The sequence below is a fragment of the Hordeum vulgare genome, chromosome 4H (genome assembly GCF_904849725.1).
Source record: "Hordeum vulgare subsp. vulgare chromosome 4H, MorexV3_pseudomolecules_assembly, whole genome shotgun sequence".
NCBI classification, from domain to species: Eukaryota; Viridiplantae; Streptophyta; class Magnoliopsida; order Poales; family Poaceae; genus Hordeum; species Hordeum vulgare.
Window position 1 is genome coordinate 531,389,098 of NC_058521.1, and position 27,488 is coordinate 531,416,585.

At 47.2% G+C, this 27,488-nt stretch overlaps 1 protein-coding gene across 5 annotated transcripts; it reads left to right on the forward strand.

Annotated features, from left to right (window-relative positions):
• The first annotated feature begins 1,146 nt into the window (after positions 1–1,146).
• Positions 1,147–25,951, forward strand: LOC123449299 (protein DETOXIFICATION 42-like). Of its 5 annotated transcripts, none has more exons than XM_045126460.1 (15): positions 15,996–16,325; positions 22,041–22,092; positions 22,167–22,380; positions 22,469–22,590; positions 23,187–23,393; positions 23,504–23,697; positions 23,803–23,938; positions 24,038–24,134; positions 24,227–24,327; positions 24,414–24,577; positions 24,688–24,759; positions 24,855–24,971; positions 25,055–25,150; positions 25,238–25,359; positions 25,588–25,951. In XM_045126460.1, exons 3-15 carry the CDS (start codon positions 22,184–22,186, stop codon positions 25,628–25,630), a joined length of 1,668 nt encoding a protein of 555 aa, XP_044982395.1. In that variant the 5' UTR covers positions 15,996–16,325; positions 22,041–22,092; positions 22,167–22,183; the 3' UTR covers positions 25,631–25,951. The 5 variants fall into 5 exon arrangements, with proteins under 5 accessions (XP_044982392.1, XP_044982396.1, XP_044982393.1 ...); XM_045126459.1 differs by having other exon boundaries at positions 22,041–22,072; XM_045126457.1 differs by lacking the exon at positions 15,996–16,325 and adding an exon at positions 1,147–1,176 and having other exon boundaries at positions 22,041–22,380.
• The last annotated feature ends 1,537 nt before the right edge of the window (positions 25,952–27,488 follow it).

Consider the following 27,488-nt stretch of genomic DNA (forward strand, 5'->3'; position numbering starts at 1 on the left):
ATGAATACCCCGGGCTTTTTCCCTCTACCTCTTAATTCTCGGGACGAGAATTCTTGTTAGTAGGGGAGAATTGTGACATCCTCGACTTTTGCTACAGTAAATATTGTAATTAAGCTACAGTGATCACCCGCTAATGATGGCACATCATCGAGAATTACCGTCGTTGACCCGCATTGAATTTCTATCCGGATTCAGAAATTGAAAACAAAAGAAAAGTATATTTATAAATTCATATTAACTATTAAAGGAAGATATGTATAGAAAGAAAGTATTAAAAATAATAACGATAAAAGAAAGCATAAAAGAAATATTTTAACTTAAATAATAATGAATAGTAAAGTGGAAAAGAAATAAAAAAAAGAAAAAACAAAAGAAAAAACAAAAGAAAAAAAAAGGAAAAGGGAACCCCCCACCCCCTGGCCCAACTGGGCCTATCGGCCCAGCCGGCCAGGCCACTCTCACCGCAGGGGAAACCCTAAAGCGACCGAACCCCTTCTCCCCGTTCCCAGCACCCGCCGCCACCCAGCGACCACCAACCCCCCCCCCCCCCCCGCACGAGACCCCCTTCCCCATCTGCTCGATCCCCCCCCCCCACTACCCACGAGAGGAACCCACCTCTCCCTACTCCCGATCCATCCCATCTATCTCTCTCTCTCGGTAACCCCTCCTCCCCTCGCTCCCTTCTCTCTCCCGACCGACAGCTCCCTTCGGCCCCTCCCTGCCTCCCAGGGACCGAGTCTCTCTCCTCCCACACCTCGCCTCCCGCAGCCTCGCCCGACTCCCCTCCCGTCGGCCCCCATCCTGCTGCCGGCGACTCCCTGCCATCTCCCTCTCGGACCCCCCCCCCCCCGCGCAGCCTCCCTGTGACCAGCCCTTCCCTGCACCCCATCGACCCAACTCTCCCAGGGACCGAGCCCCTCTCCCCCACGACACCACCTCCATCGAGCCCCTTCCCCACCGTCGGCCTCCCTCTCCGGGAACTCCATCTCGCCGGCCGGAGCCCTCTCGGCGGCTCCATCTCCGGGGGCCCCTCCTCACCGGGGCCCCTCTCGGCGACCTCTCCGGCGACCATCCTCACCGGAACCGCGCCGTCACCGTCACTACCTCGTCCTCCTCCTCGCCGTCACCTCCGCCTCCCGAGAACTCCGGCTTCACCGGGCCCTCTCGTCAACGTCGGTGAGCCCCTCCTCGGGCTCCTCCCACGATCTCGTTCCCCTCGCCGTCCCGGTTCCGTTCCGATGAACGGCACTCCGATCCGGTGCCGTTAGGTTCATGTAGGAGTTTGTGGAGATGTAGCTCTCTCTCTCTCTCTGTGTGTGAAGTTCTCTCTGTTAACGAGAGGTGAGAGTTGTGAGAGTTAAAAAATAAATAAAATAAATGATGTATTAGATGTGTATGTATGTATGTATGTATGTATGAGATGCGATGTATGTATTTGCGTATATAGATATTTGGAGGAATACGATATTTGCATGATTATGTATATGTGAATAAAATCGAGTATTTGGCCTAAAGCCACTTACTGTTGGGGCCAACGCACCCCGTTGTGTATGACAGGGAGGCCCCACACCCCTTTTAAAGAAAAGTGAAATTAAAATATAAAAATAAAAATAATGTTTTTATTAAATAAATAAATAGATATATTAGTTAATAAATTAATTAGAATATGACACGTGGGTCCCCCACTAAATTAGTCTGATTAATTAATATTTAATCTTAATTAAAACTTGTGCCTATGACGTTCGGGACCCGCTGGTCAGTTGACCAGTCCACTATTGATGTCAGCATGACATCATGCTGATGTCATAATAGCTTTTTATTAAATTATTTAAATCTGTTTTTAATTCCTAATTATTGAATAAAACTTTAAAAATTAATATTAAATAATATGTAAGTCAGATCAAAATATTTTCAACATGAAAGTTGATCAGCAGAACGAGACGAACCCGGATAGCATAGCAAACATGGAACATTTCCATCGTTTCCAGTATGACCGGTAGTAGCCCGAGACCCGGAAAATATCGTCAGATATTCTTCCGACCCGTCTATGACGGATGTTGCTGCGTTAGCTCATGTCTAGTCTGCATCTTGCCATGTTATGCTTTGTGTTGCACCGTTGCTATTATTTATTGTTTCTTCCCCCTCTTCTTACCGGTAGACCCCGAGACTGACGCTGTTGCCGGGTACATCTACGACCCTGCCGATCAGTCCTTTGCCGCAGAGCAGTAAGGCAAGCAAAAACCCCCTCGATCATTCCTATATCGCCTATGTCTTTCTTCCTACTGCTTGCATTAGTATTTTGCTACTGTTGTAGTTAGCTCCTATATCTGATCCATAGCTTGTTTTTGATATGCCTAGTATAGGTGGAGCAGTCATCCCCTCTGACCCCGTAGTTCAGTTGCCCTGCTTGTTTTCAAATCTCGATCCCTGATCGACGAGCCAGACCCGACGCAGCACATACACCCCCTTCGTTGTACGAGCTACACAGATACTATCGGGTACCGAGGGTGACACCTCGCTAAGTACTCCTGATGATATCTGTGTAGTATAGCTAGTCGGTCGTGGTTATTGAGGGTAATTCCTCTTTCACCATTCCCGATGACGCCTCTGTCGTACAACCCCTCAAGTGCGGGACCCCCGAGGGTGATTCCTCTAAGCCCACCTTGACGGGTACATCGTTCAGAATCCAACGAGGATGATACCTCGGATTCCCCCCGATGTTACAACCACACAGTTACTCGACCATGTTACTGGTATCTTTGGTGATTAGTTGTAAGACGGGTGGATTCCCGTGAGACTGTTTTGATGGCCTAATTAAAATGTTAATGGATTTGGGTATTTGATCTGGGTTGGTCGGAGACCTTTTCGCACTAACCGGCTACACGGGAAGAATTATGGGTACTCGACGTTGCGGTATCAGTCGAAGCTTTTCAGATGCCAGCAATGTAGCGGCGCGCGCCCGGGTGGTCCCGAGATGCATCGCTCTTGTGATTAAGGGATGCTAGGACTGACGTCGGCCGCCCACGCCACGTGCAGGAGCGCGAAGGGGAACTGGGCCCACGAACCCTTTGTGCTTAGGAGTTAGACCGGCGCGCTGGCCTCTCTGATCAGTCTTAGGTGGGGCTGCGACGTGTCGATATTCCGAGGCCGGGCAGGACCCAAAAAAGTATGTCTGGCCAGAGTGTTATCGAGCGTGACGGGACATGTGGTGCACCCCTGCAGGGATGAAAATTAACTATTCGGATAGCCGTGTCCACGGTTACAGGACGACTTGGAGTTGTGCCCTGATCTTATACAACTACAATTGTTACTTAACTGGAATTAGTTTGCCTCGGGATTGCTTCCTCGCAGGGAGTCGAGGGAGGATCTTTAGGCGTGACCTCACTTTAATATTGCTGAACAATATGTCTATTAGTGTTTTACCCCCTGTTCTACTCTCGTCTATTGCTGCAAGACCCTGAAGATGCTAGTCTTCGATAGGACTAGGCCTTCTCTCTATTCTTGCATTGCTGGAGTCAGTCCACCGATAAAACCCCTTCTTTGATACTGATGCATATTTAGCATAGTTCTGATGTAAGTCTTGCGAGTACTTTGGATGAGTACTCACCGCTCCTTTGCTCCCCCCTTGTCCCCTTGATCCGTTTGCTGCGACCAGATGATGGAGCCCAGGAGATGGAGGTCCCCGCCGGCGACGACTGCTACCCCGACGGTGCCTACTACTACGTGGAGGCCGCTGATGATCAGGAGTAGTTAGGAGGTTCCCAAGCAGGAGGCCTCGCCTCGTTCGATCATTGTATCTTTTGTGCTAGCCTTCTCAAAGGCACCCCATGTTTTATGTCTGTACTCAGATATTTGTTACTTCCGCTGACTCGTGTGTTTATCGAGCTTTCGTATTCTAGCCCTCGAGGCCCCTGGCTTGTAATATGAAGCTGATGTTATTTTATTTGTGTCTAGAGTTGTGTTGTGATATCTTCCCGTGAGTCCTTGGGGTTGATCGTACGCATTTGCGTGTATGATTAGCGTACGATTAAACCGAGGGCGTCACAGTGACACCCCGTAGTTATTTTGGTACGGCACGACGAAGCCGTGCCGGAGTAGCTCCACCATCATCATTGTCATGATGTCGTGCTATCGGAGAATTCAGCTACCTCTTCGTCTGTCTTACTGGATCAAGAAGGCGGAGATCGTCATCGAGTTGTACGTGTGCTGAACGCGGAGTGTCGTCCGTTCGGCGCTAGATCGTGATTGGATTGCAGGACGGCTTGCGATTTGGATCGCGAAGACGTTCGACTATATCAACCGTGTTTGCTTAGCGATCTACAAGGGTATGTGGATCCGGTCTCCCCTCTCATAGATGGTCATGACCATGGATAGATCTTATGTGTGCATAGGAAAAAAATTTATTTCCCATGCAATGTTCCCCAACAGTGGCATCATGAGCTAGGTATATGCGTAGATGATATCTCGAGAAGAACACAAAGTAGTTTCCAGGTGTTGATATTCAAATTGCTGCCCTTCTTAGTCTTTTGCGTAAGTAAGATGCGATCATGCTAGAAGTATGGCTGGCGAGTGTGTGTTTCTCCAACTTTAGTCGAATCGAATTTGACTGAGGCGGTCCTTGGAGAAGGTTAAATAACAACTTGTGTATCACTGTTGTGGTTTTGCGTAAGTAAGATGCGATCATGCTAGATACACATATCAGCCATGTAAAACAGGCAACAACAAATTAGAGGACGTCTAACTTGTTTTTGCATGGTATGATGTGATATGATATGGCCAAAGACATGATATGATATATTTGATGTATGAGATGACCATGTTGTAATAGTTAAATATCGACTTGCATGTCGATGCTACAGCAACCGGCAGGGGCCATAGGGTTATCTTTAATTATTTTGCGCTTGGTGATGCTTTGCTTTATCGCTACTTCAGTAGCTTTAGTAGCAATAGCATAGTTAGCGCGACAACCTCGATGGTAGCACAATGATGGAGATCATGGTGTGGCACCGGTGATGATGGAGATCATGTCCGTGCTTTCAAGATGGAGATCAAAAGCACAAGTTCATGGCCATATCATGTCACCTATGATTTGCATGTAATGTTAATCCTTTTATACACCTTATTTTTCTTAGGACGACGGTAGCATTATAAGGTGATCCCTCACTAAAATTTCAAGATAAAACTGTGTTGTCCCCGAGTGTGCACCGTTGCGACAGTTCGTCGTTTCGAGACACCATGTGATGATCGGGTGTGATAGATTCTACGTTCACATACAATGGGTGCAAAACAGTTGCACACGCAAAACACTCAGGTTAAACTAGACGAGCCTAGCATGTAGAGACATGGCCTCGGAACACAAGAGACCGAAAGGTCGAACATGAGTCACATAGTAGATATGATCAACATAGAGATGTTCACCATTGAAGCTAACTCAACTCACTTGATGATCGGACTTGAGTTAGTGAATTTGGATCATGTGTCACTCAAATGACTAGAGGGATGTCAATTTGACTACGAGTTTATTAGTAATATGATTAACTAAACTCAATTATCTTGAACATAGTCTAAGTAATCTTTGCAAAATTTGTGTTGTAGATCAATGGCTCGCGCAGTAGCACCCCTGAATTTTAATGCATTCCTAGAGAAAGATAAGCTGAAAGATGATGGAAGCAACATTGTTGACTGGGCCCGTAATATGAGGCTTATCCACATGGCTGCCCAAAAGAAATATGTCCTTGATGCGCCGCTAGGTGAAGCACCACCCCAACCGGCGACCCCGGACGTTATGAACGCCCGGCGGTCGCGTCAGGATGACTACTCATTGGTTCAATATGCAGTTTTATATGGCTTAGAACCGGGACTTCAAAGACGTTTTGAACGGTATAGAGCACATGAGATGTTCCAGGAGTTGAAGTTTATCTTTGTGAAGAATTCCCAAATCGAGAGCTATGAAACCTCCGATAAGTTTTATGCTTGCAAAATGGAGGAGAACGGGTTTGTCAGTGAACATGTGCTTAGAATGTGGGTACTCTAACCGTCTGGATGAGCTAGGAATTGCTCTCCCGTAAGAGGCTATAACTGGCAGAGTTCTTCAATCACTTCCACCTAGAGATAAGGGCTTTGTGTTGAACTACAACATGCAAGGGATGAATAAATCACTCGCCGAGCTATTTGCGATGTTGAAAGTCGCTGAGTCAGAAATCCAGAAATAACATCAAGTGTTGATGGTCAATAAGACCACCAGTTTCAAGAAAAACGGCTAGGGCAAGAAGGGTAACTCCAAGAAGAGTGGAAAAGTTGTTGCCCCTCCAACGAAGAAACCCAAGGCTGGGCCCAAGCCGGAAACTGAGTGTTATCATTGCAAGGGAGCTGGTCACTAGAAGCGGAACTGCCCCAAGTATCTGGCCGATAAGAAGGCGGCCAACACCAAACAAGGTATATTTGATATACATGTTATTGATGTGTACCTCACCAACTCTCGTTGTAGTGCCTGGGTATTTGATACTGGTTCGGTTTCTCACATTTGCAACTCAAAGAAAGAACTACAGAATAGATAAAGGTTGGTGAAGGACAAAGTGACGATGCGCGTAGGAAATGGTTCCAAGGTTGATGTGATCGTCGTCGGCACGCTCTCACTTCAATTACCGTCGGGATTAGTGATGAACCTAAATAATTGTTATTTAGTGCCTGCGTTAAGCATGAACATTATATCTAGATCTTGTTTATTGCGAGATGGATACTCATTTAAGTCAGAGAATAATGGTTATTCTATTTATATGAGTAATATCTTCTATGGGCATGCACCCAATGTGAGGGGTTTGTTCATGTTGAATCTCAATCGTGATGACACTCATATCCATAACATTGATACGAAAAGATGTAGAGTTGATAATGATAGCGCCACTTTCTTATGGCACTACCGCTTAGGTCATATTGGTATAAAATGCATGAAGAAACTCCATGCTGATGGACTTTTGGAGTCACTTGATTTCGAATCACTTGACACATGTGAACCATGCCTCATGGGCAAGATGACTAAGACTCCGTTCTTCAGAACAATGGAGCATGCAAGTGACTTGTTGGAGATCATACATATTGATGTGTGCGGACCGATGAGCATAGAGGTGTGCGGTGGTTATCATTATTTTCTCACCTTCAGGGATGATTTGAGATGATATGGTTATATTTACTTAATGAAGCATGAGTCTGAAATGTTTGAAAAGTTCAAGCAATTTCAGAGTGAAGTTGAAAATCATCATAACAAGAAGATCAAATTCCTACGATCTGATCGAGCAGGAGAGTATCTAAGTTATGAGTTTGGTACTCACTTAATACAAAGTGGAATTGTTTCAGAGTTCACACCGCCTAGAACACCACAACGTAATGGTGTGCCGGACGTCGTGATCGTACTTTATTAGATATGGTGCATTCTATGATGTCTCTTACCGATTTGTCGTTATTGTTTTGGGGCTATGCATTGGAGATAGCTACGTTCACTTTAAATAGGCCACCATAAAAATCCGTTGAGACAACACCATATGAACTGTGGTATGGCAAGAAGCCAAAGTTGTTGTTTCTTAAAGTTTGGGGATGTAATACTTATGTCAAAAAGCTTCAGCCTAAAAAGCTGGAACCCAAAGCAGAAAAGTGTGTATTCAGAGGATACCCAAAAGAGACAGTTGGGTACACCTTATATCTCAGATCCAAAGGCAAAGTGTTTGTCGCTAAAAATGGAGCATTTCTTGAGAAAGGGTTTCTCTCGAAAGAATTGAGTCGGAGGAAGATAGAACTTGATGAGGTTATAGAACCTCTATTTCAACCGGAAGGTAGCGCAACACAAAAAGATGTTTGTGTGGAACCTACGATAGTTGAAGAGGAAGCTAACAATTATGATCATGAAACTTCAGATCAAGTTGTTTTCGGACCTCGTAGGTCGACAAGGGCACGTACTGCTCCTCAGTGGTACGGCAATCTTGTCTTATCAATCATGTCGTTAGACAACGATGAACCTATGAGCTATGGAGAAGCAATTGTGGGCCCGGATTCCAAGAAATGGTTAGAGGCCATGAAATCCGAGATAGGATCCATATGAAAAAAACAAAGTATGGACTTTGGAAGTATTACCTGAAGGGTGAAAGGCTATTCAGAATAAATGGATCTTTAAGAAGAAGACGGACGCGAACGGTAATGTCACTGTATATAAAGGTCGACTTGTGGCAAAGGGTTTTTCACACGTTCAAGGAGTGGAGTACGATGAGACTTTCTCACCCGTACTGATGCTTAAGTCCGTCAGAATCATGTTAGCAATAGCTGATTTTTTGATTATGAAATTTGGCAGATGGATGTCAAAACAGCGTTCCTTCACGGTTTCCTTAAGGAAGAGTTGTATATGATGTAGCCGAAAGGTTTTTCCGATCCAGATAATGCTGACAAAGTATGCAAACTCTAGCGATCCATTTATGGACTGGTGCAACATCTCGGAGTTGGAATCGGCGCTTTGATGGCGTTTGGGTTTATACAAGTTTATGGAGAAGCTTGTATTTACAAGAAAGTGAGTGGGAGCTCTATACTGTTGCTAATATTATATGTGGATGACATATTGCTAATTGGAAACGATATAGAACTTTTGGGAAGCGTAAAGGATTACTTGAATAAAAGTTTTTCAATGAAGGACCTGGGAGAAGCTGCTTACATATTGGTCATCAATATCTATAGAGATAGATCAAGACGCTTGATAGGACTTTCACAAAGCACTTACCTCGATAAAGTTTTGAATAAGTTCAAAATGGAACAGTCCAAGAAAGGGTTCTTGCCTGTGTTACAAGGTATAAAGTTGAGTAAGACTCAATGCCCAGTAACTGCAGAAGATAGAGAAAAGATGAGTGTCATCCCCTATGCTTCAACCATGGGGTCTATCATGTATGCAATGTTGTGCACAAGACTTGATGTCACCCTTGCCATAAGTATGGCGGTAAGGTTTCAAAGTAATCCAGGAATGGAGCACTGGACAGCGGTCAAGAATATTCTGAAGTACCTGAAAAGGACTAAGGAAATGTTTCTCATTTATGGAGGTGACAAAGAGCTCGTCGTAAAGGGTTACGTCGATGCAAGCTTTGACACTATTGCGGATGACTCTAAGTCACAAACCGGATATGTCTTTATTTTTAATGGGGATGCGGTAAGCTGGTGCAGTTCCAAGCAGAGCGTGGTAGCTGATTCTACATGTGAATCGGAGTACATAGCTGCCTCGGAGGCAACTAAAGAAGGTGTGTGGATGAAGCAGTTCCTGACATATCTTGGAGTTGTGCCAAGTGCACTGGATCCAATGACTATGTTCCGTGACAACACTGGTGCCATTGCTCTAGCCAAGGAACCAAGGTTTCACAAGGGGACTAGACACATAAAGCGACGCTTCAATTCCATCCATGATTACATCATGGAGGAGGACATAAATATTTGCAAAGTGCACATGGATCTGAATGTTGCAAACCCGTTGACTAAGCCTCTTCCATGAGAAAAACATGATCAACACTAGAACTATATGTGTGTTAGATTCGTTACATTGTAAATCACATCGTGATGTGAGCTGGATTATTGACTATTGTGCAAGTGGGAGACTGTTGGAAATATGCCTTAGAGGCAATAATAAAATAGTGATTATTATATTTCCTTGTTCATGATAATCGTTTATTATCCATGCTAGAATTGTATTGAATGGAAACTTAGATACATGTGTGGATACATAGACAACACACTGTCCCTAGTAAGCCTCTAGTTGACTAGCTCGTTGATCAAAGATGGTTAAGGTTTCCTAGCCATAGACAAGTGTTGTCACTTGATAACGGGATCACATCATTAGGAAAATGATGTGATGGACAAGACCCAAACTATGAACGTAGCATGTGATAGTGTCGATTTATTGCTACTATTTTTTGCATGTCAAGTATATGTTCCTATGACCATGAGATCATGTAACTCACTGACACCGGAAGAATACCTTGTGTGTATCAAACGTCGCAACATAACTGGGTGACTATAAAGGTGCTCTACAGGCATCTCCGAAGGTGTCGGTTGAGTTACCATGGATCAAGACTGGGATTTGTCACTCCGTTTGAGAGAGAGGTATCTCGAGGCCCACTTGGTAATACAACATCACAACAAGCCTTGCAAGCATTGTGACTAAAGAGTTAGCCACAGGATTTTGTATTACGGAACGAGTAAAGAGATTTGCCGGTAACGAGATTCAAATAGGTATAGAGATAACGACGATCGAATCTCGGGCAAGTAACATACCGAAGGACAAAGGGAATGTTATACAGGACTAACTGAATCCTTGACATAGAGGTTCAAGCGATTAAGATCTTCGAATAATATGTAGGATCCAATATGGACATCCATGTCCCGCTATTGGATATTGATCGGAGAGTGTCTCGGTCATGTCTACATAGTTCTCGAACCCGCGGGATCTGCACACTTAAGGTCCAGTGACATTCCGGTATAGTTGAATTATTGATGTTGGTAACCGAATGTTGTTCGGAGTCCCGGATGAGATCCCAGATGTCACAAGGGGTTCCGGAATGGTCCAGAGACGGAGATTGATATATAGGAAGTATCCATTTGGCTTCTGGAAGGATTTCACGCATTACCGATAAAGTACCAGGAGTGACGAATGGGTTCCGGAGTTCCACCGGCAGGGCCACCCACCCGGGAGGGGACCAAACAGGCCCAAGGGTGGCGCACCAGCACGTGGTGGTTTGGGTGGCCAGACAAAGAGGGCCTATTCGGTCGAAGTGGAGAAGGAAAGATAGGTGGAGCCAAACCGAATAGGAGAGGAGTTATCCTCCTCCAAACCGACTTGGAGGAGCACTCCTCCCTCCTCCTTCCGCCGACCGAACCCTAGAGAAAGTACCTAGGGCGCCACCCCTCCCTCCCCTCCTATATATAGTGGAGGGTAGAGAGGCTTTTTGCAGCTCAAGCCACGGCGCAACCCTCTCTCCCTCCACCACTTCATGACACCCCGTAGTTTTTTCGATACGGCACAGCGAAGCCCTGCCGGAGTAGCTCCACCATCATCACCGTCACGCCGTCGTGATGCCGGAGAATTCAGCTACCTCTTCGTCTCTCTTGCTAGACCAAGAAGGCTGAGATCATCATCGAGTTGTACGTGTGCTGAACGCGGAGGTGCCGTCCGTTCGGCGCTAGATCGTGATTGGATCGCAGGACGGCTTGCAATTTGGATCGCAAAGACGTTCGACTACATCAACCGCGTTTCTTAACACTTGCCGCTTAGCGGTCTACAAGGGTATGTGGGTCCAATCTCCCCTCTCGTAGATGGTCATCACCATGGATAGATCTTATGTGTGCGTAGGAAATTTTTTGTTTCCGATGCAACGTTCCCCAACATTGAACACATAGGAGTGGGGGATTGAACACGGCCGATGAACCCTTAAATCCATCGGTTCGGTCGGATGGATTCCAGGGTTCTTACGGTCCCTTTTTTATTACATCGATGGGGAGGATTGGGGGTAAAAGTAGTTTAGAAGCACCTAATCCTACTCACAGATACCTTGGAGGCGCTTTGAGCCGGGGGCTCTAGCCATCTTCTTATCTTCCTCCATCGATTCCATCGAAAGAGCCGCAATCTCGTCCTCGTCGTCCTCATCTAGAACTATGGGTCTTGCACGATCGTGTGTCGTCAACGCCCTGACCACCCTCTGCGCCGCATCCTCGCCCTCTGGTGTATGCCTTCTTGTGCATGTCTTTGATGCTATCGAACTTTGAGCACTCCTCCATGGTGTTCTTAAAATTTGTGCGGTCATCGAGCGAGCACCCGAGGAAGAAGGCCCTAAATACAATGCCCAGGGGAAAGGGTTGGGTTGGGGTACATGGCGATGGACAGGTGGTGAAACATAGATGTGAAAGAGGGGAGACGGACAGGGTTTGAGTGTGGTGGTGGGTGAGTAGGGTGGGTAAATATATAGGAGCATTAGGCCCATAGGAATGAATGTTGATCTATAAACTTCATGTTGTTCATAATGCAGATCGACAAGGAGGATATGCCACCACTAGACAAGGGCAAGGAGGCCTTGCCACCACTGGAGGATGACATGGTGGTGCAGGACCCCCCAGCAGCAAGCAGAGGAACTACGAGCACTACCGCGAGGAGTTGGGGCCAACCCACTTTTGCAAGGTGATCCTTGGTCTGAAGATGGAGAGCCTGCATTTGCCTCTAGACTTCACCAAGCACTTCCCTGGCGTCAATATGGAGCTCAGGATGAAGATGGATGTCAGCTACGCATGGAGGGTCACGATCCGGGTGATCGACGGCAGGATCGCTCTTGATCAGGGATGAGGCCCTTTCGCCGTCGTTCACTAGATCATGATCAGGTACATGGTGACCTTCAATTTGTTGACAATTGACACCCTCAAGGTGATCGTCTTCAACGATGACGCATGGAGGTGGTCACCAAGTGCAAAAAGAACGACGAGGACTTCGTCGTAAGTGTCTAGAAAGCTCTCGTTGCATGTTGCCTAGTTTGGTTTAGGACTATATTATGCGGTACGGTTTGTTTTAGAACTTATCCTACTATGTTAAATTTGTTTTAATGAGTGGTTAAGACTATGTTATGTGTGCATATTCTTGATCTGCATGCTCAGTTTGTTGTTATCTATGTATGTGTGTCTCTGGTAACCTCACCACACAAAGAGGAGGAGGTTACCATACAATTGTCCTGCATGTAACCAAACAACCGGACTTTTTTTTGAAAGTTAGCACGAAAGCTTCTAAGATTCCATTCAGAAGAAGTACGCCGACGGTGAGAACTGTTCGGTTTATTGAAGGAAAACTGGGTGGAAACTTGTACAACACACAACCCCACCTAGCTCTACTACGCTAACCACACCGAAAGACATACGAAGATGCCGGGAAAACTAAACATGGTAGACTAGAGCACACCATAGCCCCATTACAGAGTCATCGTATATCACCCATTGCACACACGACCTGACGACTTCGACCTCGCTGGAACAAAACAGAGAGTGCCTTCATCGAGCATGTTCGCCACAAGCGTGTTCATCAACCTCACCGACATTGGAGAGAGAAGACATTCTAAAGAGATGCGGAGATGTGCCGCTCCGACCCTGAAAGGAGGACAAACACCACTTGTCCGGCGTTCCCCGCATGCCATCGAGCTTCTCCTGCCACCACCACCGTGCAACGTCAAGCCACGAGCGGACGCGGCAACGTAGACTCCACCACCATCACCAATCGAGTGCATCGACGAAGAACCACTCCAAAACAATGCTTCCAACAAAGCAAGGTTGCCAAGGCGGCCCCATTGGCAATCCGACTAGGCGGATTTAGGTTTTCACCCGGAGAATGGATCCCAAATGGCAAAAGGGTGACAAATCTCCTTGGTGATGCATTCAAGAAGGAAACAGCATCCACGGATGTTGCCATCACCTGCATTGAGCAAGACTTTCGTGCGGAGGATCTACAGCCAACGCCGCACCACCACCAGCAGACCACACACCGCCACACGCCGCTCCACTCAACCACATTGTGTACGGTCACCTCAGGCCGCTCCAAAGGCGACCCATCCACCCAACGCTGTCAGGATGCTGCTAGATCTGGCCCGCCCACCTGCTCGCAGCCATCGCTGCCTCCCCATGCGAGGCCACGTAATGACCCTGCCTGGGATTCTCCCCCACACGACTGGCCCATCGAGGAGCCCCCACTGGAGCCACCAGAGCCCACCATCGGCGCCGAGCGGGCCAGATCTGGCACTCCCGACCGCATCCTCCATCGCACGCCCGCGCCAATGGGAGGAGCCGCGTCCACAACCTCCACGGTCCACCGACGGCCTCCTCCATCGCTGCTCGCAGCTGAACCAGTCCGAGACCCAGCCGCTGAATGATGGATGAGGATTTGCCTCCTAGAGCCTATTGGAGAACGTTGCATGGGAAACAAAAAAATTTCCTACGCATACGAAGACCTATCATGGTGATGTTCATCTACGAGAGGGAGATAGGATCCACATACCCTTGTAGATCGCTAAGCGGGAAGCGTTAAGAAACGCGGTTGATGTAGTGGTACCTCTTCACGATCCTTCCCACGAACTATCTCGCGATCCGTCCCACGATCCGTTCCGATCTAGCGCCGAACGGACGGCACCTCCGTGTTTAGCACACGTACAGCTCGATAACGATCTCCGCCTTCTTGATCCAGCAAGAGAGACGGGGAAGTAGATGAGTTCTCCGGCAGCGTGACGGCACGCCGGTGATGGTGATGATCTATTCCTGCAGGGCTCCGCCCGAGCTCCGTAGAAATCTGATCTAGAGGTAGAACTACGAGGTATAGGTTTGAGTTGCACGTGGCAAAGTTATGTCTCAAAAACCCTAAAACCACCAGTATATATAGGAGGAGGGGAGGGGCTAGCCGGCGCCGGCCGAAGGGAGGAGAGGACTCCTACTCCAATTCGGTTTGGGAAGGAGGAGTCGTCCTCTTCCTTCCCACCTCTCTCTCTCTTTTTTCCTTTCTTTTGGTTTTTCTCCTTGTGGCGCCATAGCCCACTTGGGCTGGCCTCACCAACCCACTAAGGGTTGCTGTGCCACCCAAGGGCTATTCGTCACTCCCGGTAATGCCCGAAATCCTTCCGGTGACCAAATGAAACCATCCTATATATCAATCTTCATTTCCATACCATTCCGGAAACCCTCGTGACGTCCGTGATCTCATCTGGGACTCCGAACAACCTTCGGTCACCAACACATATAACTCAACTATACTAAAACGTCACCAAACCTTAAGTGTGCAAACCCTGCGGGTTCGAGAACTATGCAGACATGACCCGAGACACTCCTCGATCAATATCCAATAGCGGGACCTGGATGTCCATATTGGATCCTACATATTCTACGAAGATCTTATCAGTTGAACCTCTGTGCCAAGGATTCATATAATCCCGTATAACATTCTCTTTGTCCTTCGGTATGTTACTTGCCCGAGATTTGATCGTCAGTATCTCTATACCTATTTCAATCTCGTTACCGGCAAGACTCTTTACTCGTTCCGTAATACAATATCCCGTGACTTACACTTGAGTCACATTGCTTGCAAGGCTTATATGTGATGTTGTATTACCGAGTGGGCCCCGAGATACCTCTCCGTCACACGGAGTGATAGATCACAGTCTTGAGCCATGCTAACTCAACGGACACCTTCGGAGATACCTGTAGAGCACCTTTATAGTCACCCAGTAACGTTGTGACGTTTGATACACACAAGGTATTCCTCCGGTGTCAGTGAGTTACATGATCTTATGGTCATAGGAATGAATACTTGACACGCAGAAAACAATAGCAAGAAAATGACACGATCACATGCTACGCTTATAATTTGGGTCTTGTCTATCACATCATTCTCCTAATGATGTGATACAGTTATCAAGTGACAACACTTGCATATGGTCAGAAAACCTTAACCATCCTTGATCAACTGGCTAGCTCAGCCCGTCCCTAGTCGAAACACATATAAAGAATCCAAAACAAATCCGCGGCGCGTGCACCACGCTCACCGGTGCTCTGACCGACCCCATTATAACCTAACTTTCCCACGGGTTCCATCGTCCCTCTCCTTCCTCTTCCTCGGTGCAGCTCCTTTCCACACACAGACGTCTTCTTCTTCTTCCTCCCAGGAAAAGGCGGAGGTCGATGGGATGCGTAAACTAGGGGTGAAACGAAAGCGACGCAGGCCGCAGGCCTAACAGGTGGGTCACCCTCCCGAAAAGAAGCGGGCCAGGCTTTCCATTGCTGGCCTCTTATATTCAGAGAGAGTGAGTGACCTATATCCTCGACTTGTATACTGGTGTGGTGAACGCACACCGCACCACCGCGCTCCCGCTGCAACCGGGCCTTTCCTGGCCGGCGAGCCGCCAATGGCGCGCTGACACGGCGGACGGGGGCGCCGGTGCGCGGGCCGGCGTACGGCGGCGGCACGCGCGGGCCTGTGCTGGCCACGCGGCCCGCGGCTAAACAAGGGTTTTCTCCCGGCTATTGCGACTCCGACCTGGACTCCAGAGCTAGCCAAAAAGGCAGCGGGAATCCACCGGACCCTCGAGCCGTCCCGCGACCGCAAGTACGCGAGCCGCGCCACGCGTGATTCGTGCCTCCCGCCGTCCTCTCGCGGCGCCTATTTATAGGGGCCACACGACCCAGTGTGGAGCAGCAGCCAGTAGCTCTCTGCGCTCAGCACCCAAGAGCAAGTGCAGCCAAGACGCAACAGCTCTGCACCCAGTCGCCGGCCACTTCGCCACTTCAGGCCAGAGGTACGCCCTGCGTGTGCATGCTTTGCTATGGCTTCTGCTTGATCATTCTTACAGGTAGCTAGATCATCTATCTTCTATCGCATGTCGATATGGTGCTCTTCGGAGGTACGGGAGCTCGATCGATCGTAAGAACATAGCCAATGTCTTCGAGGCATGGCTCGGCCGAGCATAGCCATCGACGGTGACGTGTTGCACGGCAGGCCGTGATGCGTAGTTCTCAGTGTACCGACGTTTTAGCTAGGGTAGGTAATCGTTAAACGTAACCAACTATCCGAGCAAATGCAAGTGTTTTCCTAACCACAAGCTGGCCCCGTCGTGGTGTCTCTGTCTAAGGTTGTACGCGCGGATTGTGATCGATCATTGGAGTACAAGAAACTAGGATATTGGTCCAACACTCTACCCTTCCTTCTTTTGCAAGGATATGCGGTGAATTATTGCGCAGGAGTACGTGGTACATGGTTGTATCCTTCTAGGTACGTACGCACTCTGCATGAGCCTGCTACGTACGTAGTTGACCAAACAACGCATATATCGATATATACACGCATAAATCAGAATTAAAAACCATGCAAAGCAGCATTGACGGGGATATAGATGCTGTGCCAGAGAAGCTTAATCGATTGATAGCTATGTTATTCGCGGGTTTATGTGCACCTTTAAATCTTCTTTTTCACGCGTCGGGTAGTGGTTTCCTAAAGTTGGCCGGCACCAGTCCAAAGCTGGGCTGGTTGCTGTTACAGAAGAAAGAAAGAGCGGTCAGGGTAACCACACGTCAGTAGATTCAGATATGGTAGACGCCTTTTTGTTCCTTCATTTCAACCAAGCACTCCAAAGCTGGCAGGCACGACCTATCAGCATGGTATTAGTCTCCTAAAGCTGCTTAACTTGCCGATGACGCAGCTCGCATTCCACCCTGCTTTTGTTGGATACACTTATAAACAGTTCGATTGGGATAGATATAATGTGACCTCTTTTGGTTGTTTTTTGCTTTTAGAGTGGCCAACATTCGGGATAAAACCATCTGATCAAACATTTCTTATATGTTTGTCCACTAGTGATAATACTCAAATGTAGGATGCAGAAGATGATATATGCCGTGGACAGAATACAGTTAGTTTTGTGAGTTGTTTTTTCGTTGTGTTGCTTGGTTTGTGCGGAAATTGTTTTGTTCATTGTGAATCTGTAATAGCTGGGGCAACTCGCACCTTTTTAGTTGTGCGATTTTCTACAGTCACAACCGACATGGTTTAGTAAAAACATACATAATGCAACACAAATACACAATACAACTACGATCAACTACGATAGTCCGGGGCGATACTTTGTTCGACCAAAAGCTTTAAAGAATGAATATTATGAAAAAATAAATATAGAATACATAACAAGAACTTGGCATCAATTTTAGTCAAGGCGGAGCATAGCATGAGGGGGGCCGGGGGGTCTATATGGATGGTAAGCCCTGACTTTATTTTGAAATCGCCAGGTGTGACACGTTTTGTCGAGCATTAGTATCACATCCTATGATATGCATTCTCCCCCAGAATTGTCATGGAGCTTCACATCAGTGGTCACATCTGCCTATCTATAGCTTTATCTTGCAGCACTGTCTTGGGCAAGATATTCTTGAGGAAACTTATAACGAGACTGAGATGACAAGTATTCGAGTTTAATTTGGTAAATTGGTACTCTGGAGTTTGAATCGTCAATCGCAACTCTCAGATGTGTCTGGGCATAAGGAATAGAAACACCACAACTTTGATAGGACATTGTTATCCATGAAACAAAGTTTCGCTACCATGTTTTGTACATCTATGCTTATATGTGGTAGTACAAAGCAAAAGGTGAGTGCTAAGAATAGGAATGGGGATGCAGAATATATCTTATATCGTGGAATCTATGACACTTAGATGAACAACAAGCTGGCGCAGTAGTGAAGTACTCCTCACTTTTGTCAAAAGGACCTGGGTTCGATATGATCTTTCTAAATTGCACTATGTAGGGGTAAGTTTTGCCTCGTATAATCCTTCCGCGGACGTTTTGCCTCGTATAATCCTTCCGCGGACCCTTTTGGTGTGGGAGCTTCTAGCATCAGGTCTGTTATTTTTTGTGTGGCAACTTTGTTGATTTGACTAAAGTGGTGCACGGTATTGCTTATCTATAGGGGTAAGTTTTGCCTCGTATAATCCTTCCGAAGGTCAGTGAGAGCTTCTAGCATCGGGTATGTCGTTCTTTAAAGACCGCTTGTTAATTTGACAGAAGTGGTACAATCTTTTGTCTATTTAAATTGGTTGTTTTGTTGCATCCTTTGACGTAACGCTTAGACCTTTTACACCTCCCTTGGCGGGGGGAACCCATGCCCCCCCACCCCCCGGTCTATGTTTTCAATGCCACTAAAAATTTCTAGCGTGATACGACAAACGATATGTGAAGACAATACTACCGTACATGTCGTACACTAAACTAGCTTTTACCACTAAGTCATTTGCCTTTTGAGTTTTTTCAACATAGAATTAGACGACTCCACTCCGACACACAAATATGGTCAAAAGTAGCAAGATTACCTTGCTAGCCAACCACATGTAGAAAGAGCAACCCACCAACTCATGTATGATTGGAATTATTTATGTAAGTGGTTAGTCCAAACTGCTAGTGGCGCATCAGCAACATAATGACATCACTAGAAGAGATAGTGGTGCCCAATACATATTTATGTTTGATGTTTTTGTGACTTAAGATCAGTTCGCTTCTCATAGAAGTTGGCGATGAGCTATGTATGATGTTTTATGGCTTAGCTGACACAGGTTCGTTAAATGGTTGCAGCATATCGAATATGAATATGGAGTAGAAAGGTGGAAAGTAAATTTGATACTTAGTTGCCACTACACGATACATATTTTCTTTGTTCAGTGTTTTCCCGAATTTCTAAAAACTGTGGAAAAACCCCATAAATGTGAGTTAGCTAACTGCTCAACACAAAAAGGAAGGGAAAGAATAGTGTGTGAGTTATCTAACCAAAAAACTGTCATTTTTGTACAGGCGAGGTGAGTCAAACTTTTTGATTAATGGGTGCCAGTCCAGACGGTATAGCATGACTTACTACATAAACATATTATTTTAGCGGGTTATTTTTGAAAAATTAAATGCAGCGGTAACTACATGCATAAAATCCATTCTGAAAATTTGAGCAACGGAAGCACAGGCTTATGGCATAATAAAAGTCACACTAGATTGCATAAAATATGTACTGTAGTTGAGGGGACACTGCATTATATTTACTCCTTTACCATTTGATGAGGAATAATCAAAAGCGTGCATACCTTTTTGGTATATCAAATGTCATTTACTGAAAAAGGCTTTCGCCTTATTTTATATAGAGCAAACCACTAGACCAAGAGTACAAGCATAAGACCAAATCCAGACACACACACAGACACACACTAAGATAGCACGACACCAAGTACGGGGGGTTCTGCTAAGGACACGGCTCAACAAGCCCTAAAAACAAAATAAGGCGGAGGGACCGCAATAGAAGCATCTGATCTAGCTCTGAAGGTGGCGGTGGAGGCGGCGGCACCAAGCGGAAGGCCATCGTCCGAAGATCTGCGATGATGGAGTTGATGGCGTCCTGATCCTGGAGGCGGCTAAGCGGCCGTCAAAGATGCATATAACCACACATTTTAAACACCGCGTCGGTCGCACGTCTAAGAGGAACTCGTTGAATTACAAGTTTATTTTCGACCGTCCATAGCGCCCAAGCGAAGACCGCAACGGCCAGCCATCAAATGTAATTTTAATTCTACAAATTCTATGGAGTATAGTTCACTCCATTAAATGCATATTCACCCCTCCTTTGCCCAATGCTACATGGAGGAAACTACCTATAAAGACATGATGACAAATAGTCTAAGCGTTATATCCATATCAGATGGGAGGGATAGAAAATCTCCTATCATCGTTCTCATTGGAAAGAGTGAAGAGATAAATAGCCATGAGTAGTGGGGAAACCAAGATGACTTCCTCATTTCATCTTCCCACCTAGAAGGAGAGGAAGATTCTAGTATAAAAAGGGCAAAAAGGAGACTAGGATGGGGTGGCTAAGGAGCACACAACTGGAAAACAACTACCCTAATTCTTCAAAGCAGAACAACCATACATGTTATATGTCAAGAAAACTGCTACTTCTAAATTACTAGTGGGTAACCCATAAGCATATGCACTATCTTGTAACCAAAACTATAGTAACCTTCATATTAGAATGTCCCAAACTACATAAGAAATGCTACACAATTGTAGTTTGAGTAGTATGATTTAGTAAGATGATCTTTCATTGCACGCACACAATTTGTGACATTAAAATGGATGTACAGAATTAATTTGTGATAGTAGAAAAATACTATGTTGCATATCTATAGTAATAATATCACAACATTTTCTTTTTATGCTTTAAGGTACTCTTTCAAGTGTGAAATAGAGAGTCGGTAGTTCTATCGTCGCCAAGGTCTCGAGCTAGTTGCTCCCTCAGATACTCAAAACCGATGCCTATCCAAATACTTGAGGCCCCTCTACGAGAATCGTCGCACTGAAGTTTTATCCTGATCTTTTGGCATCCTTCAAATGGTCAGGGCATTGAGCGAGACCCCCAAAATCCTTACCTTTTTGCCATGCCGCCTTGCCGCGCCCCGTTGTTGATCCGAATCTCTATCCTGTCATACTTGGATCTCACCGGACGACGCGGCACATAGGAAATTAACCATTAACATGCAACAATTGATCCCATTGCATGCAACAATCGTGGTTCGACGGGTGAAGGAAAATCATGAATGATTTGCATGACTACTCTCGTGACAAAAATGTTCTTGCGTTTCAAATGATGCAGTATTCCTCGCAAGTTGCACCTTGCTTCCCAGCAAAGCCTTGCATTTGCCGTACGAGAGATGAGAGGGGGAGGTGGTGGGGGGGAACGATAACAGAAAATGGCCCGACCTCCTCACTCTTTCCGGCCGGGTCAGAAAAGCTGGTCGAGACGATGATCGATCGCCCATGCCGCCTACGCCGGCCGGCGAGGCCGGACCGTACGTATCGCCGAGGGCCATCCCAACGGTGGTACGTATGGCAGTTGCCGGGACGGCACTGACGGATCGCCGACGGCACCCGGCCGCTGGATCGAACGCCATGTCACTGGCTTGCGCGGTCGATCACGCAACGTAACGGCACCAACCAATGCGCCGGAACCCCGGCCGGCCAGCCCGCCGCGCACGCATCCCGTCACACGTTCCGGCTTGCGCCCGGCGCGTCGGTCCCCCGGCTCGCTGGGTGCTCGACGTCGTCGACGATCGGAGCGTTCCCCGGCGGCCTTCCGCTCCATGATGCCATGCTCGTCGGCCCGTGGCACGTGCAGCTTGCCGTTCGCGCTCCGGCCGTAACGCCCGGCCATGTCGCGTTGCGCCCCCAGTCGTCACAGCGGCTGGGGGTGGTCGCTTTCCCACGCTTAACAAAAAAGAAAAAAGAGAAGAAAAAAAACTTCGATTCCTTTCTGTTTTTGCCTTTTGCTTCCGCACATAGCTGCTTGCACGGCACGAGCTGGTTCCTTTTTCCGTGTCAGCTGATTTATCTCTTTTGTTTTCGAGGGAGAAAAGCCGATTTATTTTATTTCTGGAGCCACATCTGACAGACTGACTGACACGCCCTCCCCCCATTCGCCATTCCATGTGACAGACAGCTTCTGATCGGTTCCGGTATAAGTAGGGGTGAGCTGCCGCGTCTCCTGGTGCTCTCATCCCTCCTCTCACGCACACTCCTCTGTCCGAGCACGAACGATCGGTTGATCGACCTCTCTCTCAGGCAAGCATCCGCTGTGTATGGAGGAGGGCGCGGCCGCGAGCATGATGACCGGGGACAAGAAGTGGGTGGCCGTCGTCGACGTCCCCGCAGACGCAGACGCTGCAACGGCGGCGAACGGACACGGCCCGGAGGAGAAGGCCGCGGAGGATCTGCCGGCGGCATTGTCCGGCTGCCCCAGGACGACGGGGCTCTACCTCTTTGTCATGAACATCAGGTTCGTTGATTTCCTTTCACATACTGTACGTCTTACGAGTGCTCTCGTGTTCGTCACGTCTGATGTGGTGAACTGTACCTTGTCGCAGGAGCGTCTTCAAGCTCGACGAGCTCGGGTCGGAGGTGCTGCGCATTGCGGTGCCGGCGTCGCTTGCCCTGGCCGCCGATCCCCTGGCTTCCTTGGTGGACACAGCATTCATCGGCCGTCTAGGTAATCTCACGACCATCCAACCAACATATCTACTATCTGTTTATGCAATGATGAAGAAGAAACATCTATGCCAGTCGCTGTTGCAGCACCATATTCACCTGCACCTCCCCGTCTTGCGGAATTTCCGCGGGATAGATAAAGCTTCCCAATTAATTTTCACCGGCGGTCCTAATTTTAGGCAGTCGTACAAGGGGATTTCCAGATATGTGCCACCTTCGCTGTTTCTGTCAGTGGATAGTCCCCACTTCAGTTTCCGGTTTGTCAGTTTGGCAAAGTAACTGACTTCGCTCTACAGTATCGGTCGCTTGATTTGGACATGTAACCGGCTCATTTGGCGCCAAAAAACCTTCCACAAAATGCGCGCGGGAGAATTTTTCACCTTTGCTGACAATAGCGCCCACCTTATTTTTCTGTTTTTGCCAATAGGCCATGGCTGATAAATTGCTCATCTAGTGTATCTCCCCGTCCTTCTTTCTCCTGGTGAAACGGGCATGTCTCTAGTACATGTCTTCATATGATATCTTTCATTCTTTCCTTTGATTTGGTTATTACATTGGTGTTTTCATTAAATATTTGCACAATTGGTCCATGATCAGGTTCGGTGGAGATAGCAGCTGTTGGTGTTTCTATTGCCATATTTAACCAAGTCTCCAAAGTCTGTATCTACCCGCTTGTTAGCGTAACAACATCATTCGTCGCTGAAGAAGATGCCATCATTAGCAAATACCTAGAAGAAAATAGCAGCCAAGACCTTGAGAAAGCCTCTCATGTGCATTCAGATGCCTGCAATTTGCCCGCATCTGGTACCGAGCTCTTGCAATATACCTGGTTTCAAATTTCCAAATAGTAATTTGATTTCACCCCAGGACTGAAGCATTCTGCATGAATCTCTATGTGGAACTCTGTTTTACAGGTCCTGATACGCCAGTGTGTGCTAATTCCTGCATACCCACAGAGTGTACTGATCTCTCAAATCAAGGGTGCAAGAAAAGGTACATACCTTCCGTGACATCTGCTCTAATCGTTGGCTCATTTCTCGGGCTAGTTCAGGCCGTGTTCCTGATCTTTTCGGCGAAATTCGTACTGGGCATCATGGGTGTGAAACATGTAGGTGTTATTACCTTTTGTATATGTCCAAGATTATTTTACTTCTCTAGTTTCTTGCTATCCATGATGCTAATTCATATTTTCATCTACATCACACTATTCCAGGACTCACCGATGCTAGAACCCGCGGTTCGATACCTAACGATCAGATCACTGGGCGCTCCTGCTGTTCTCCTGTCTTTGGCAATGCAGGGCGTTTTCCGGGGCTTCAAAGATACAAAGACACCGTTGTATGCTACTGGTAAGAATATCTGGTGATGTCCTATATAGGTTTCTGTTTTTAGGAAGAGGATAATTGAAGAGAAGCATCACTGACATTTCCTTACAATTTCTTTTGCAGTGGTTGGGGATGCAACAAATATCATCCTAGATCCAATTTTGATGTTTGTCTGCCACATGGGTGTCACTGGTGCAGCAGTTGCTCATGTCATTTCCCAGTAGGTTTTACCGCTACAATTAGCATCTGCAGCCTATGTGTTTCAGTGATCAGTCTGTCCTAACAACGCTCCATTCCATCTTTTGCCTTCAGGTACCTGATAACTATGATCTTGATATGTCGGCTCGTCCAGCAAGTTGATGTTATCCCACCGAGCCTTAAATCCCTGAAATTTGGGCGGTTTCTTGGTTGTGGTGAGATACTGTTGGAATCCTGAAACTGGATAACATCTCTCACTGGTCCCCTGGAAATGGCTCTGAAAATGCTCTGTTTTCTTCAGGATTCCTGCTGCTCGCAAGGGTGGTAGCGGTGACGTTCTGTGTCACTCTGGCGTCGTCGCTGGCTGCCCGCGACGGACCTACCATCATGGCGGCCTTCCAGATCTGCTGCCAGCTCTGGCTCGCGACGTCACTTCTCGCCGATGGATTGGCCGTTGCTGGACAGGTCAGACCGCCAAATCATATTCCCATATATTTATTGGTCCATGAGGAACAGCTTCAGTTGAGACTAGAGAGTGTGCTGAACTGGGGTGTGTTGCGGATGAGTTCTTGCAGGCAGTGCTCGCAAGCGCGTTCGCCAAGAACGATCACAAGAAGGTGATTGCCGCGACCTCTCGTGTTCTGCAGGTTTGTGACCGTTGATTCTTGCCACTTCTCCATATATTTTTCCCAGAGTTTCAATTCATTGAGAAGAGTTAATGGTGACCTCTTTCTCTTTGCAGCTGAGCATCGTTCTGGGGATGGGCCTGACGGTGGTGCTTGGTCTCTTCATGAAGTTCGGCGCTGGCGTTTTCACGAGGGACGCAGACGTGATCAACGTCATCCACAAAGGCATCCCGGTAAGAAACCTTGGCTGTACAAAACATGAGAATGCCATACGAGATTCAGACACTGAAAATAGCTCTGTTTGGGGGTTGTTCAGTTTGTCGCCGGCACGCAGACGATAAACGCCCTCGCGTTCGTGTTCGACGGCATCAACTTCGGAGCACAAGACTACACCTACTCTGCATACTCCATGGTACCGTAGACCCTTTCACAGCAGCATCAATATTTTAGCTCTGAAACTTGTCCCGAGACTGAAATTGGATCCCATGGAAACCTTCAGGTTGGGGTGGCGTCCATATCGATACCGTGCCTGGTGTACCTCTCGGCGCACAAGGGATTCATCGGCATATGGGTCGCATTGACCATCTACATGAGCCTCAGGACCGTAGCTAGCACCTGGAGGTATGAACGATACTATGCTCCTCCACCCTACCCCCACCCCCCTCCTCATCACTTCATCAGTACCTCCATTTCTTCGGTAGCCCCGACCCCTTTTGTAGCGCCGCTGACAGGAGGAATGTTTTCAAATCCTGCTGAAATTGAACTGTTCTATGTGAAACCCTTGCAAAATATGTGTTCTATAATCTTCAATTGGGGCTCATCAAGGTTTTGTGACTCTGGTGTCTGCAGGATGGGGGCTGCGAGAGGGCCATGGGTTTTCCTCCGGAAGTGATGGATCAGCTCGCGAGGATGATGGCGGTTCGTCTACAGTGCTATTAGCTGGTAGATAGCCATATGCATATGCTCGTTCCATGTAATTACAATAAGAATAGTGGAGTATTATTTTGTTGCTGTTTTAAGCTTCGGGTATTGGAGTTAGAAGGGGCCTATTGCTTCACGGTCGTCTGCCTTTTGTGCGAGGAGAGAGAGAGAGAGGCTACTCTGATCTTGTGATTCATGTCGTTGTTCTGTGCCGGTGATGGCCATTTCATTGGACCAGTGCTCTGTAAAAATCATACTACATTGATACATTGGTCTATCCCGAGTTATGTCATTTTTCCTCTCAATCCTTGCATCAAATGTGCCCGAGGCCATTCTTCTTGCCGAAGACAAGGTTTTGTTTTCGAGCTGAGAAATAAAAATATCTTAACAGAGAAAAGATGTCAACCAAACCTCCAAGCTGAAAATTGCCGAACCACAACTTATGGGTGTGTTTGGTTGCCCGCATAAGGCCCAACCAGGCCCCGCGGGGAAGGAATCGGGTTGTTTAATACGTCTGTATACACTGTTCGTCCTGCATAGCGTGGACTTTATAGCACTCCTAGCCAGGCCCGCGACATACGCTCAGATCGGCAGTTTTTTTAGAGCTGGCTCCTGCGAGGCAGATGAGGGGAACGCAGCTCTGAGCTCTGAGCTCGTGGTTAGCTCACTGTCCCCTTGTTTTGCACACTGTCAACTGTTGCCTTCTAGCAACTAACAACACTTGTGCTTCTATCTTAGGGCCATCCCAAGGACGTTGAGTTCCTCAACACATTCATTGAGAACTACAACCAGATCCAGCACATCTTCTCCTTCGGCATGGTAACCGGCAAGCATGCCATGGGCTCTGGTGAGGCTCTCAGTTCTCCTTCAGCCTAGCAACCGCCGAGCATCCTAGGCACCCCGAGCGTAGAGGCAGTCCTTGATTGCCGCCATTTGAGCTTGTCCCTGTGCTCGATAGGAAGAGGAAGAGGGCGGACTGGTGGAGGAGGAGATAAGTGTCTTCAACAGCATGATTAAGGTCGTGAAGGAGGTGGCAACCACCATTAGGGAGAGCGAGACCCTCGACGCCCACCCTGACATGTACAGCGCCATCATGGAGCAAGGTGACTTCAGCATGAAGCTCTCATGGCAGCTCTGAGCCACTGAGCCACCTCCTGGACAACAAGGTCCACAGTGTTGGGCTTGCTGCCATGGCAGACGCGCACATGGTGCTCTGGCTCAGGAGTTGGTTGTGCAAGCACTACTACTAGAGCTTGCTACTGGTTACCGCGTGCATGATCCTGGATGGTGATGGAGACAATGATGACAACATATATTTTGTGTAGCTAGGGCTTGAAAACTGTTTGATGGTGTGTATATTTTGTTGAAGTGGTATATACTAACCCCTCCTGATGATCATGAACTTGCGGTGGTAGGATGACACCCTTTTTTGGATGTGGTGGTAGGATGACACCCGAATAGTGCTAGGTTTGAACTTGCTATGCTATATGATCATTCATGCTTACTACTTTTGCTACATTGCTTGCTCCTTGATTGTTCTTTTGCTTACTGCTTCAACTCTTGCTCTTGTGCACTCCTAGGACAAATGGTATGCGATGTTCGTCGGGAAGGTACCTGAGGTTTACTTCATTGAATTGTAGTGAACAAATTGCCTCTGTCAGCAGCAACAGCCATACAGGGTTTAAGACTAGATGGAAGACAGAAGAAGTTTACGCCAACTGTGTGCACACAGTTGACGTCGTTGAAGTTGGTAACGTTGCAGTTGGCAAGGCAACGCCACGCCTTACAGTAAAGAACTGCATCATCATCGTACAGTTCGTCGCCATTAC

Coding starts and splice junctions, on each gene's coding strand:
- LOC123449299 (XM_045126457.1), top strand. CDS start 22,184: ATGGAGGAGGGCGCGGCCGCGAGCATGATGACCGGGGACAAGAAGTGG. Junction 23,698..23,802: donor GCATCATGGGTGTGAAACAT/GTAGGTGTTATT, acceptor ACACTATTCCAG/GACTCACCGATGCTAGAACC. Junction 25,151..25,237: donor CCTACTCTGCATACTCCATG/GTACCGTAGACC, acceptor GGAAACCTTCAG/GTTGGGGTGGCGTCCATATC.